Source organism: Salmo trutta, chromosome 30 (assembly GCF_901001165.1).
Source record: "Salmo trutta chromosome 30, fSalTru1.1, whole genome shotgun sequence".
In the NCBI taxonomy this organism is placed as follows: Eukaryota; Metazoa; Chordata; class Actinopteri; order Salmoniformes; family Salmonidae; genus Salmo; species Salmo trutta.
In genome coordinates this window covers 15297237-15311256 of record NC_042986.1, presented here as the reverse complement: position 1 = coordinate 15311256, position 14020 = coordinate 15297237, and the positions used below count along the sequence as shown (strand labels likewise).

General features: G+C 42.4%; 1 protein-coding gene and 1 long non-coding RNA gene across 3 annotated transcripts in view; both read right to left on the bottom strand.

Annotated features, from left to right (window-relative positions):
* Nucleotides 1-3777: 3777 nt before the first annotated feature.
* On the bottom strand, nt 3778-5513 carry LOC115168824 (uncharacterized). The gene is made up of 6 exons (XR_003870755.1): nt 5415-5513; nt 5276-5326; nt 4890-4934; nt 4048-4103; nt 3907-3975; nt 3778-3811 (listed from the first exon to the last, which is right to left on the bottom strand). It is a non-coding gene; the product is annotated as an uncharacterized LOC115168824 (long non-coding RNA).
* Nucleotides 5514-11050: 5537 nt separating this feature from the next.
* LOC115168090 (protein bicaudal D homolog 2) overlaps nt 11051-14020 on the bottom strand; it is a 29218-nt gene continuing 26248 nt past the window's right edge. For both annotated transcript variants that reach the window (XM_029722995.1, XM_029722994.1), the window contains one exon: nt 11051-12953. In XM_029722995.1, the coding sequence (XP_029578855.1) occupies nt 12929-12953 (25 nt within the window). In that variant the 3' untranslated portion in view covers nt 11051-12928. The remainder of the gene's footprint in view (nt 12954-14020) is intronic.

Below are 14020 nucleotides of genomic sequence, written 5' to 3'. Positions count from 1 at the left end.
CATTTACTCATGAGAATGGAGACAGACCATACCATATAGACATACTGACAAGCTGAATACGCTTTTGTACATTAAGTTACAGTGAGGGGAAAAAAGTATTTGATCCCCTGCTGATTTTGTACGTTTGCCCACTGATAAAGAAATGATCAGTCTATAATTTTAATGGTAGGTTTATTTGAACAGTGAGAGACAGAATAACAACAAAAAAATCCAGAAAAACGCATGTAAAAAATGTTATGAATTGATTTGCATTTTAATGAGGGAAATAAGTATTTGACCCCTCTGCAAAACATGACTTAGTACTTGGTGGCAAAAACCTTGTTGGCGATCACAGAGGTCAGATGTTTCTTGTAGTTGGCCACCAGGTTTGCACACATCTCAGGAGGGATTTTGTCCCACTCCTCTTTGCAGATCTTCTCCAAGTCATTAAGGTTTCGAGGCTGACGTTTGGCAACTCGAACCTTCAGCTCCCTCCACAGATTTTCTATGGGATTAAGGTCTGGAGACTGGCTAGGCCACTCCAGGACCTTAATGTGCTTCTTCTTGAGCCACTCCTTTGTTGCCTTAGCCATGTGTTTTGGGTCATTCTCATGCTGGAATACCCATCCATGACCCATTTTCAATGCCCTGGCTGAGGGAAGGAGGTTCTCACCCAAAATTTACATGGCCCCGTCCATCATCCCTTTGATGCGGTGAAGTTGTCCTGTCCCCTTAGCAGAAAAACACCCCCAAAGCATAATGTTTCCGCCTCTGTTTGACGGTGGGGATGGTGTTCTTGGGGTCATAGGCAGCATTCCTCCTCCTCCAAACACGGCGAGTTGAGGCCAAAGAGCTCCATTTTGGTTTCATCTGACCACAACACTTTCACCCAGTTGTCCTCTGAATCATTCAGATGTTCATTGGCAAACTTCAGACGGGCATGTATATGTGCTTTCTTGAGCAAGGGGACCTTGCAGGCGCTGCAGGATTTCAGTCCTTCACGGCGAAGTGTGTTACCAATTGTTTTCTTGGTGACTATAGTCCCAGCTGCCTTGAGATCATTGACAAGATCCTCCCGTGTAGTTCTGGGCTGATTCCTCACTGTTCTCATGATCATTGCAACTCCACAAGGTGAGATCTTGCATGGAGCCCCAGGCCGAGGGAGATTGACAGTTCTTTTGTGTTTCTTCCATTTGCGAATAATCGCACCAACTATTGTCACCTTCTCACCAAGCTGCTTGGCGATGGTCTTGTAGCCCGTTCCAGCCTTGTGTAGGTCTACAATCTTGTCCCTGACATGCTTGGAAAGCTCTTTGGTCTTGGCCATGGTGGAGAGTTTGGAATCTGATTGATTGATTGCTTCTTTGGACAGGTGTCTTTTATACAGGTAATAAACTGAGATTAGGAGCACTCCCTTTAAGAGTGTGCTCCTAATCTCAGCTCGTTACCTGTATAAAAGACACCTGGGAGCCAGAAATCTTTCTGATTGAGAGGGGGTCAAATACTTATTTCCCTCATTAAAATGCAAATCAATTTATAACATTATTGACATGCGTTTTTCTTGATTTTTTTGTTGTTATTCTGTCTCTCACTGTTCAAATAAACCTACCATTAAAATTATAGACTGATCATTTCTTTGTCAGTGGACAAACGTACAAAATCAGCAGGGGATCAAATACTTTTTTCCCTCACTGTATACCAGCTCCAGTAAAGAGATCAGAGACTCGGGTGACTTCTATGTCATCTTTACTAAACAACATAACACAATTAACAATTGAAACAAATAACCCAGCAGACAAAAACAAGGTTTGACCACTCCTCAAAAATGACTTCACTCCTGCTCCTCAAGAGGCAAAGACAGTCATGTTCTTGTTGTCAACTGTCTCCACATAGAACATCTCATAATCTCTCTGTAACTGGAACATGAATGGTTCCTTGAGGAGAACATTTCCTCTTCATCCAGGCCATCATGCAACCATAGTTCTTTAAGGGTTGTAATGCGGTCTTCCCCGTCCATCCCAATTACACTAGGGAGGGAAACAATGCCTTTAAATGTTTGGCGTTCGCACCACCTTGCTGCCTCTAGGGTGTCCCTGAGAAGAACATCTGCTTCCTTGAAGAAAAAGGAAGAATACATATTAAGAGTATTGCCTCATTGGGTGATCAAGACAAATTCCACCCCACTTTCACAATACCACCATGCAAACAAAAGCCCCTTTTACTAAAGGGGTTTTCAGTGATATCTAGAACTACTCAACAAGTCATCACAACTATTATATCTTGCCATGCATCAAGCCTTCAGCATTACACACAGTAGACTACATACCCAGTTCACAGCTCCCAGTTCACCATGCATCAAGCCTTCAGCATTACACACAGTAGACTACATACCCAGTTCACAGCTCCCAGTTCACCATGCATCAAGCCTTCAGCATTACACACAGTAGACTACATACCCAGTTCACAGCTCCCAGTTCACCATGCATCAAGCCTTCAGCATTACACACAGTAGACTACATACCCAGTTCACAGCTCCCAGTTCACCATGCATCAAGCCTTCAGCATTACACACAGTAGACTACATACCCAGTTCACAGCTCCCAGTTCACCATGCATCAAGCCTTCAGCATTACACACAGTAGACTACATACCCAGTTCACAGCTCCCAGTTCACCATGCATCAAGCCTTCAGCATTACACACAGTAGACTACATACCCAGTTCACAGCTCCCAGTTCACCATGCATCAAGCCTTCAGCATTACACACGGTAGACTACATACCCAGTTCACAGCTCCCAGTTCACCATGCATCAGCCTTCAGCATTACACACGGTAGACTACATACCCAGTTCACAGCTCCCAGTTCACCATGCATCAAGCCTTCAGCATTACACACGGTAGACTACATACCCAGTTCACCATGCATCAGCCTTCAGCATTACACACGGTAGACTACATACCCAGTTCACAGCTCCCAGTTCACCATGCATCAAGCCTTCAGCATTACACACGGTAGACTACATACCCAGTTCACCATGCATCAGCCTTCAGCATTACACACGGTAGACTACATACCCAGTTCACAGCTCCCAGTTCACCGTGCATCAGCCTTCAGCATTACACACAGTAGACTACATACCCAGTTCACAGCTCCCAGTTCACCGTGCATCAAGCCTTCAGCATTACACACAGTAGACTACATACCCAGTTCACAGCTCCCAGTTCACCATGCATCAAGCCTTCAGCATTACACACGGTAGACTACATACCCAGTTCACAGCTCCCAGTTCACCATGCATCAAGCCTTCAGCATTACACACGGTAGACTACATACCCAGTTCACAGCTCCCAGTTCACCATGCATCAGCCTTCAGCATTACACACGGTAGACTACATACCCAGTTCACAGCTCCCAGTTCACCATGCATCAAGCCTTCAGCATTACACACGGTAGACTACATACCCAGTTCACAGCTCCCAGTTCACCATGCATCAGCCTTCAGCATTACACACGGTAGACTACATACCCAGTTCACAGCTCCCAGTTCACCATGCATCAAGCCTTCAGCATTACACACGGTAGACTACATACCCAGTTCACAGCTCCCAGTTCACCATGCATCAGCCTTCAGCATTACACACGGTAGACTACATACCCAGTTCACAGCTCCCAGTTCACCATGCATCAGCCTTCAGCATTACACACGGTAGACTACATACCCAGTTCACAGCTCCCAGTTCACCATGCATCAAGCCTTCAGCATTACACACGGTAGACTACATACCCAGTTCACAGCTCCCAGTTCACCATGCATTTTGTTTTCAGTATTGTCTAAAACAGATTGTGGTCATTAAGTAATGTAAGGGAACCTCTAGGGATGTGTGTACAAGAATGCACTTTACTTTAGCTAATAGCCTATACAGTACCTGATCCTGCAGAGCTGGATGCTGATGTCACATGCTGTGACTTCTTAGGGGGATGTCTTCTACATCATCCTTAAATATATTGGGGGGGTTAAGTCTTTAAACATTGGTTTAAGACTATACCACTCATCATATGACACCTACCTGTAGTGTGTTTTGTTTTCGCCGCATTTTTCGATCTTTCAACCTCTTCTTCAGACCTTAGTGAGTGAATGGCATACATTTTTATTTATTTTATTTCACCTTTATTTAACCAGGTAAGCCAGTTGAGAACAAGTTCTCATTTACAACTGCGACCTGGCCAAGATAAAGCAAAGCAGTGCGACAAAAACAACAACACAGAGTTACACATAAACAAACGTACAGTCAATAACACAATATAATTTTTTTTGAAAATTCTATGTATAGTGTGTGTCAATGTAGAAGAGTAGGGAGGTAAGGCAATAAATAGGCCATAGAGGCAAAATAATTAAAATTTAGCATTAACACTGGAGTGATAGATGTGCAGATGATGATGTGCAAGTAGAGATACTGGGGTGCAAAAGAGCAAGAGGGTAAGTAATAATATGGGGATGAGGTAGTTGGGTGTGCTATTTACAGATTGGCTGTGTACATGTACAGTGATCGGTAAGCTGCTCTGACAGCTGAGCTTAAAGTTAGAGAGGGAGATATAAGACTCCAGCTTCAGTGATTTTTACAATTTGTTCCAGTCATTGGCAGCAGAGAATTGGAAGGAAAGGCGGCCAAAGAATGTGTTGGCTTACATACATTCAATATGAAAATATATTCAGGTCAGTCTGGCTACAGTGAAACAAGTGATTTTAAGGATGCAAATGAAAAGTCTTTATAATGTTCAAGACTTATGGCATGGGAAAGTTCTGTAGGAGAACTAGGCACCACCATCGCCTAATTTGCTGCTTGTTTTCCTTTGAAAAAGAAAATCACATATATCCAGTAGTGATGAGAATTTCATAATTTATACATACCTCAGTGAAATCACCCTGTGCTTCCATTGCAATGTACAGAGCGTACTGTAAGTTAATAAAGAGTAGGTTGTTTAGTTTGATAGTTATGATAACAACAATATTGATAATAGTAAATAATAATAATAATACCACCCCCCAAGAATATATTTCAGGATGTAGAGGTCACAGCATGACACATCAGCATCCAGGAGTTTGATGTATGAATTGTGCATGTAGTGTAAGATTTTTTGGAAATAGGTCCCAAAAAGTGTCAAGAATAATAAACAAGAAAAATTATGAGCAATAACAATAGTGTGCTTTGCATGCTGCAAGCACAGAAATAATAATAACATATGTAATAACAGAAAATAGGACTAATATAACATACTGAATAGCCAGCATCTTACCATCAAAACAAACACCCCACAGTTGTTTGAGAAACCTTGCTTTGGTAGGCCCTGTGGTGTGAACAAGGTACAATTTTCAATAAAGGAATGGACAATCAAATGGTACAGTTCAGTGGAACAATTTAAAGGAATATCTAACCTGAACATCATCCACACCAAAAGTCCTCCAAGGTCCAGGGGACAAGACCCGAGCAATGTTTCTGTGAACACAGTGTATGTGAAAGTTAAGAAAAAGTACAATTCAACAGCTTTTTATACTCCAGCATGCATAACAGTTTTGTACACAGTTGGAACTGAATTAGCCCAAGTATTTTTCACAACAAGTATGGGTATTGCTGGACCAGAAAATGTATTTTCGATTGTGTGTTTGCAATTTCTCACATCAATGCACTCACATGCAAAAAATCTTTCCTCAGACACTGTTTCAAAGCAATGTGTATGCTTTCTTCGTAAATGTGTTTGGAAGTTTTTCTTATTTAACTTCAGTTTGCAGTGTGGACAAGTTACAGTTACTTTTCTTGACTTGCCATGTATGTTGGGACCAGGTGATTTCATTATTGTATATACAATGTGTAGGCTGTGTAGACTCGCTATATGTAACTAAGGGAATGGCCATCGGCATCAACGATACACATTTAGAGCCAGCCAAACAACAAGGTATACATTGAAGAAACACAGAAAATGAACGATCACATCGATTACATAAAGAAAAACTTCCAAACACATTTACGAAGAAACCTAGGCTTACTGCTCAACTAGGCAAATGTCCAAATAAGATTCCCTCATTGTAAGCAATTAGCTAGCTCACGTGCAAAAGGGTGCTATTGCTAATTAGCTTGCTCAAGTGCAAATGGGTGCTAATTAACGCTATGCTAACATTGGTGCGGTAGTTGGTTATATAAAAATATACCACTGCACTGGTATAACATAATATTACAAAGTACATTATGCGTAATAACAGTCTCACATCCATGGTTTATATTTTCATCCATGTAGGTTAGGTTCGATTAAGATTCGCTTTCGTTGACACCTTAGATGTGAAACTCAACTTGGGTGACCTTGAAGGAGACTAGTGATGGGTCGTTCGCGAACCGGCTCGCATATCAGAGCCGAATCTACAGTTGAAGTCGAAAGTTTACATACACCTTAGCCAAATACATTTAAACTCAGTTTTTCACAATTCCTGACATTTAATCCTAGTAAAAATTCCCTGTCTTAGGTCAGTTAGGATAACCAGTTTATTTTAAGAATGTGAAATGTCAGAATAATAGAGAGAATTATTTATTTCAGCTTTTATTTATATCATCATATTCCCAGTGGGTCAGAAGTTTACATACACTCAATTAGTATTTGGTAGTATTGCCTTTAAAATTGTTTTGCTTGGGTCAAATGTTTCGGGTAGCCTTCCACAAGCTTCCCACAATAATTTGGGTGAATTATGGCCCATTCCTCCTGACAGAGCTGGTGTAACTGAGTCAGGTTTGTAGAATCCTTGCTCGAACACGCTTTTTCAGTTCTGCCCACAAATTTTCTATAGGATTGAGGTCAGGGCTTTGTGATGGCCACTCCAATACCTTGACTTTGTTGTCCTTAAGCCATTTTGCCACAGCTTTGGAAGTATGCTTGGGGTCATTGTCCATTTGGAAGACCCATTTGTGACCAAGCTTCAACTTCCTGACTGATGTCTTGAGATGTTGCTTCAATATATCCACATAATTTTCCGTCCTCATGATGGCATCTATTTTGTGAAGTGCACCAGTCCGTCCTGCAGCAAAGCACCCCCACAACATGATGCTGCCACCCCCATGTTTCATGGTTGGAATGGTGTTCTTTGGCTTGCAAGCCTCCCCCTTTTTCCTCCAAACATAACGATGGTCATTATGGCCAAACAGTTCTATTTTTGTTTCATCAGACCAGAGGACATTTCTCCACAAAGTATGATCTTTGTTGCAAACCGTAGTCTGTCTTTTTTATGGCAGTTTTGGAGCAGTGGCTTCTTCCTTGCTGAGCGGCCTTTCAGGTTATGTTGATATAGGACTCATTTTACTGTGGATATAGATACTTTTATACCTGTTTCCTCCAGCATCTTCACAAGGTCCTTTGCTGTTGTTCTGAGATTGATTTGCACTTTTCGCACCAAAGTACGTTCATCTCTAGGAGACAGAACACGTCTCCTTCCTGAGCGGTATGACGGCTGCGTGGTCCCATGGTGTTTATACTTGCGTACTATTGTTTGTACAGATGAACGTGGTACCTTCAGGCGTTTGGAAATTGCTCCCAAGGATGAACCACACTTCGGAGGTCTACAATTTTTTTCTGAGGTCTTGGCTGATTTCTTTAGATTTTCCCATGATGTCAAGCAAAGAGGCACTGCTGAGTTTGAAGGTACACCTCCAATTGACTCAAATTATGTAATTTAGCCTATCAGAAGCTTCTAAAGCCATGACATCATTTTCTGGAATTTTCCAAGCTGTTCAAAGGCACAGTCAACTTAGTGTATGTAAACGTCTGACCCACTGGAATTGTGATATAGTGAACTATAAGTGAAATAATCTGTCTGTAAACAATTGTTGGAAAAATGACTTGTGTCATGCACAAAGCAGATGTCCTAACCGACTTGCCAAAACTATAGTTTGTTAACAAGACATTTGTGGAGTGGTTGAAAAACTAGTTAATGACACCAACATAAGTGTATGTAAACTTCCGACTTCAACGGTATTTATAAAAATATACAAAAATAAGATATGAATAATAAAAATATTTAAATGAATAGAATTAACTAATAAATAATATAGATCCTCAAGCGCACACACATTTGTTCTGACTGTCTGCTCAGACTAACAGCCTCACTTGTTGTTCCTGTCAATCAGACGCGCAGTGTCAACCAATGAACCAAAGACGCGTGAGGGAGAGCCGAGCCAACTCACTCACAGTCACACACTTAGCAGCCGAGGAGAGAGGAAGGACAGCTGTGAAAACAACAGCTGGAAAATGAGTCGGAAGCACAGTAGCATTTGGATGCATTTTAATAATGTAGACAATGTTAGATCACAGTGTAGAATTTGCCAAAAACAAATCTCATATAAAGCCGGTTCTACGCACAACCTACACCGGCATATACAAACTGTGCACCCAACTGTGAAGCTAGCTGTAGCGGAGCTTTGAGAAACTAGCGGGCCTGCTAGTGATAATCCACTCAGTCAAGTAGGCCTACTCCGCGACCCACAGCAACGCACTTCTATGGACCAGTTTATGCCAAAGCCTATGTCTGTAGCAAAACAAGGCCAAATTGATATTGCATTGGCTAAATTGATTTCCACTGATTTCCAGCCATTTTCGATCGTGGAGGACAGAGGTTTTAGAAATGATAGCAATAGTCTAAATCCGATGTACACAATTCCAAGCAGTAAAACCCTTTCAAAATCCCTTATTCCTGTACGGGAGCACACAGGCTTCAGTGCGGAAAGAGTCCAAAAAGCTATTGCAGTTTGCCTTACCACTGACTGCTGGATATCAAGAGTAACCACTTACATGTCGGTTACATATCACTTTATTTAAGATTTTTCGATGTCTAGCTGTCTTCTGGACTGCTTTGAGTTCAGCGACAGACGTGCCTCGGAGAACTTGGCAGAGGAACTGTTGAGAGTGGCCAGAGAATGGGAAGTAGATGGAAAAGTGGTCTGTTGTGTTAGCGACAATGCAGCTAACATAACCAAAGCCATGAACATTTTAAAATGGACCCATCATCCATGTCTTGCCCACACAATCAACCTGATCGTAAGAGATGCTCTAAAGGTGATGAAGCCCACTGTGGACAAAGTGAAAGCAGCTGTGGAATACTTCCACAGGAGCACAGTAGGTGCTGAAAAACTAAAGTCTACACAACGCCAGATGGGGATGCCTGAGCTGAGGCCTAAACAAGACTGCACTACAAGGTGGAATTCAACATTTTATATGTTGATGCGGTTTCCTGAGGCAAAGGATGCCATCATCTCTACCCTGGCCATTGTCAATGCACCTGTTGATGCTCTGACCCAAGAGGAATGGGAGGTGGTGGAGGAGGTGTGCAGAGTCCTGGAACCCTTTGAGCAGGTCACTGTGGAGATCAGTGGAGAGAGGTACAGTAAGCAGTTATTACTACATTATTTAATCCAGTATTTTATATGTATATGAGCAGTAGATGAGAATGTAGTATCAGTAGACAAAACATGAACCTGAACTAATAAGTTACTGTTCTCTCTTTTCAGCTATGTGACAGCCTCAAAAATGATACTCCTGTGTAAAGGGTCTGCAGCGAATCACAGCCAGCCGCCAGAGAGAAGCAAATGGAACCACAGGACATGTGACAGAGTTGATGGACACCCTATGTTCATCAATGGACAGAAAGTTCCACAGAATGGAATATAATCACGTGCTATCAGAAACCGCTGCACTTGACCCCAGGTTTAAGAAGTTAGCCTTCAGTGATGCCAGAGCGATTGATGAGGCTCTTCAAAGAATAACCTCAGCAGCAGGGAGGGACAGCCCCAGCAGTCAGCTGGCTCAGGCACCAGGGTGACAGGAAGAAGAGGGATCAGATGGAGGGACAGCCCCAGCAGTCAGCTGGCTCAGGCACCAGGGCAACAGGAAGAGGGATCAAATGGAGCAGAAGCACCAGCAGTAGTGCCACAAACGTCTGCTGTTTGGATGCTGTTTGACGAGAGAGCAACTGGGGATGCAGCACGAAGGAATCCCTCAGCAGATGACATAATGGAGGTCCGATCCGATTTGGAGGAGCCCCTCCTCCAAAGATCTGCAGATCCTCTGAGCTGGTGGAAGAACAAGGCCTCTATCTACCCACGGCTTACTAAAGTCATGACAGGGAGACTCTGCGTAGTGGCCACATCCGTTCCCTCTGAGGGGGTCTTCTCGAAAACGGGACAAATAATTACTGAGAGAAGAAACCGCATCAGCCCCTCGAAAGTGAGACAGCTTGCATTTCTGAATGCAAATCTCTCAAAAAAGCTTATGGTCAGCAATGCTGTGCGCTGCTGGTTATAACATGGCAATAAAGGAGAGAGAGAAAAGAGGGACCAGTTTAATGTTTTAAGTGGGATGCTGCAGTTTTGCACATTATTTGTCTTTGATATGGTGCAATATTCTATTATGCTGTTCAGATTGTATTCGTTTTAAAAATGGTCAGATTTTTATGCACTGTTTATATACATTAAAAAGTTATGCAAATGTTTAATAGCATTCTTTTTCATAACAAACCAATGCATTTTTAAATACATTGTGGTTAAGGTAGAGTATGATTTCATTTAATAATTTGATTAGAATTGTTTTAACACCAATCATAGTCAAACTATCGCAAACGGTTTGACTTGAAAAAATGCAAAACATATATATATATTTTTTAAAGAGCCGTTTGGGAGCCAAAAGAGCCGGCTCACTGAAAAGAGCCAGAATGCCATCACTAAAGGAGAACGGTTCACATTAAACGCGTTTTACTCTGCCCACATTGCGAACTGCAGTCAGGGGCTTCTCACTCTACGCCCCCTGGTGTAAAGGGGAAGGGCCTGGACTTCATTGAACCAATCACAATAAGTTGTGTGAATCCAAGGGATACGTCAGATACAATGTAACGAATGAAACATCAAATAAATTGGCTACATAACGTGCTTCAAAAGTAGCATTACCTCTGCTTCTGAATTGCCAAGTCATTAGGGGAAAGCACTCAAAATACATTTTAAAAAGGAAAACAGTTTGATTAGAATACCATAAACCCAACAATTACATACACAGTGGTGTTCCTTTATTCTCCATCACACAATAAGTGGTGCACAGGTCAATAAAATTAACTTACTTTACATGCACAGAAATTTATGAACACCATTTGGGTTGTATCGACACAAAATCAATTTACAGATAAGATACATTGTCCACATAATACATATTGATGTATGATGATCAGTTACATTTACAATACATGTACAAACACATTGGTGAAAAGAGTGAGAAAATGGGGGATCAAAGTGCTGAAAAATGTACAAACTCATACTACTCAATGATGCACCAAAAGAAGAGCCTATTCGTTTCCTCAAAAGCAAACAAATAAACGCTCCATAATCATATAAATAAGATACACTACACACATCAACAGTGTTGAATAATACTGTTCATCTTTAAAAAGACTTCGCCTAAAATCAGCTGACCGGAGGCAGAGGAGAAAAACCAAGGCACTATTTCAAAAATTAGAACCACCAATTAGCATCATGTATTGACCTTCACTAAACACAATTGTACAGAGTTGACCTCAGACATTTTTAGAATATTTAAATAAGATAAAAAGAGGCCATCTCCAAAAAACATGTAGGTTAGGCTACTAGATATGATCATATGTAGATCTGCTGCTCAGATCCTGTTATCCCATTGGTTCTGTACTGAGGCTGGCAGTGTGGTCCTGCAGGGCACCTGTAGAAGAAGACCCAAGACCACAGATGCTCTGCTGCCAGGAGAGAGAAGATCCATCCAATACAATTAGAATGAATAGATGCCTGTAGTAATAATTACATTTGTATGGAACCATCAGCCTCACGAGGTCCTGAAGAACAAGATGTCTGCAGGGTCTTCAGTCTCAGAGCAGGAGTGATATCACGCAGGCTCTGCTGAACTACGTGCATAGCTTGGAATGAAGCATGCTAATCACATATCGCCCAAATCTTTTCTGAGCTAGTTAATTCAACTGTGATATTAACCTTGAGTCCTGAGACTATGGCTTTGTAATTTCAATCAGTGGTATTGATCTCCTGACTGAAGGGCATGGCTGGTAGGCCGAAGCCGAACAGTGAGGTACGTCAAAGAATAAAGACAAGGATTTAACAGTTATAGCCGGTAGAAAATGCAAAGAGCTAGAGGAATAAATAAACATCAAGACAAGAGCGAGACAAGACTCTTCCCTGTGCTTTTAGTATTTCAATATGGTTAGTAAGGCTGCCATTTTTTTGGGGGGGATGCCCATGAAACCTGTGTTGATATGGGGCACGTCCGAAATGGCACACTATTCCCTACCTACTGCCCTACTTTTGACCAAATCCCTATGAGCCCTGGTCAAAAGTAGTGCACTAATATAGGGATAGTGGTCAGGCTAAGCAGCAGTTGTCTAACGGGGATGCGGTCTGACACCACTGGGAGAAGCCCGTTTCCAGACAGGCTTTGACATGTTGCTAGGCTGAAAGTCTTCACTAGTGTCAAAAGACATGCAGCAGCATAAAAGTGGAATATATAACCTTGCATGCATACATACATACATACATACATACATACATACATACATACATACATACATACATACATACATACATACATGTCAACAGCAGGAAAAATAAAGGGTAGATAATACTGTGCCGGTCAGGAAAACAGTCCTTTACTTGATAAAAATATAAATAAAATGAGCTTCTTTTGCTTCTTTTACACTCCTTTACTGGTTGCATGCAGGTAGGCATCTTTGGTTGATACAGAAGGTGGGGAGATGTGTTAGGAGCAGCCAGTCCACTTGGTCTGATGAGCAGAGTAAGAGAAGGTCTGGGATGAAGAGGATGTCTTGGGAGGAATGATGACTTCAGGAGGGAAGGCGTTTGTTTCAGGAGGTCGACATGGAGAATACAGGGGAGATCATGATGGCTGACTGGTTTCACCGCTGCAGAGACGGGGAGGCAGATGCATAAAAAAAGGACATTTAGTAATAAACCAAAGGACCAAAACAAACTGAAAAAGGATACGGTCACCGATCCAAACAGCACAGCAAAACACAACAAATGATTAAGACAACAGGTATGAAGAGGTTGGCAATTGACAATAGTTTCTGGGACTATGTGGTGCTATTAGTACAAAACCAGTGCTGAGGCCGGGTGTATTGCATTTTGCTTGTTTACTTTCTCTAACCTGGGCTTAATTCTTCAGCACTGCTGAAGGTGTGTAAAGGTAGTTGGTTAATGGTTACGACTATTTGTGACTAGAGAAAACTTATGTTGACGAAACGCCAAATTGTCATTGGTTGCATGAGCGTGATTCACTGGGCTGTGACCTACAAACCCTGGCTGGTTGTGGGTGAGGATCACTGGTGCCTCTAGAACCAGACCTACTCAAACTACTCTCTGATTCTTCAGTGTATCGATGACCTGGGCCTGGGGCCTGTCTGGTCTTTTACCCAGCTCTACTGGTCTGACTGGCAGGAGAGAGGGGAGCTGCTGTAAGGCACCTTGAGGTTGGAGCAGAACTTGAACGGGAAGAGCTTGTGGATGTCATCTCTGAAGAACTTGATTTGTAAACAACGTTGTGTTGTTTTCTACGAACAGAAACCTCCAAGGTTGGCTTTAACACTGGCTTAACAGTGCCCTGTTGGTCCAATATGTTGACAGAAGGGACACAGCAAGACCTGGACGAGGCCAGATTCTCTATCGATCTGGAATTGAAAGACTTTACTCTGGAGGCAGAGGACGAGGAGCACAAAGTACGATTGGAGAAAAAGGTGCCTTCACGATTAGGGCCTAAAGCCCCTCTGCCACCCCTTACAAAAGCACGGCCAAAGACGGCACTACCCAGGGAGCTGGAAGACCCTCTACGGGAGTCAGACTGGGTGTCATCCTGTTCCTCCCAAGGACTCAGCCCTGCTTGGAACACATCAGTGACACTACAACTTCTAATGAACGTGGCATCCCTGTGGAGCTTGGCTCCTCCGTGTGGTCGGGGAGCGGTTCAGGTAGA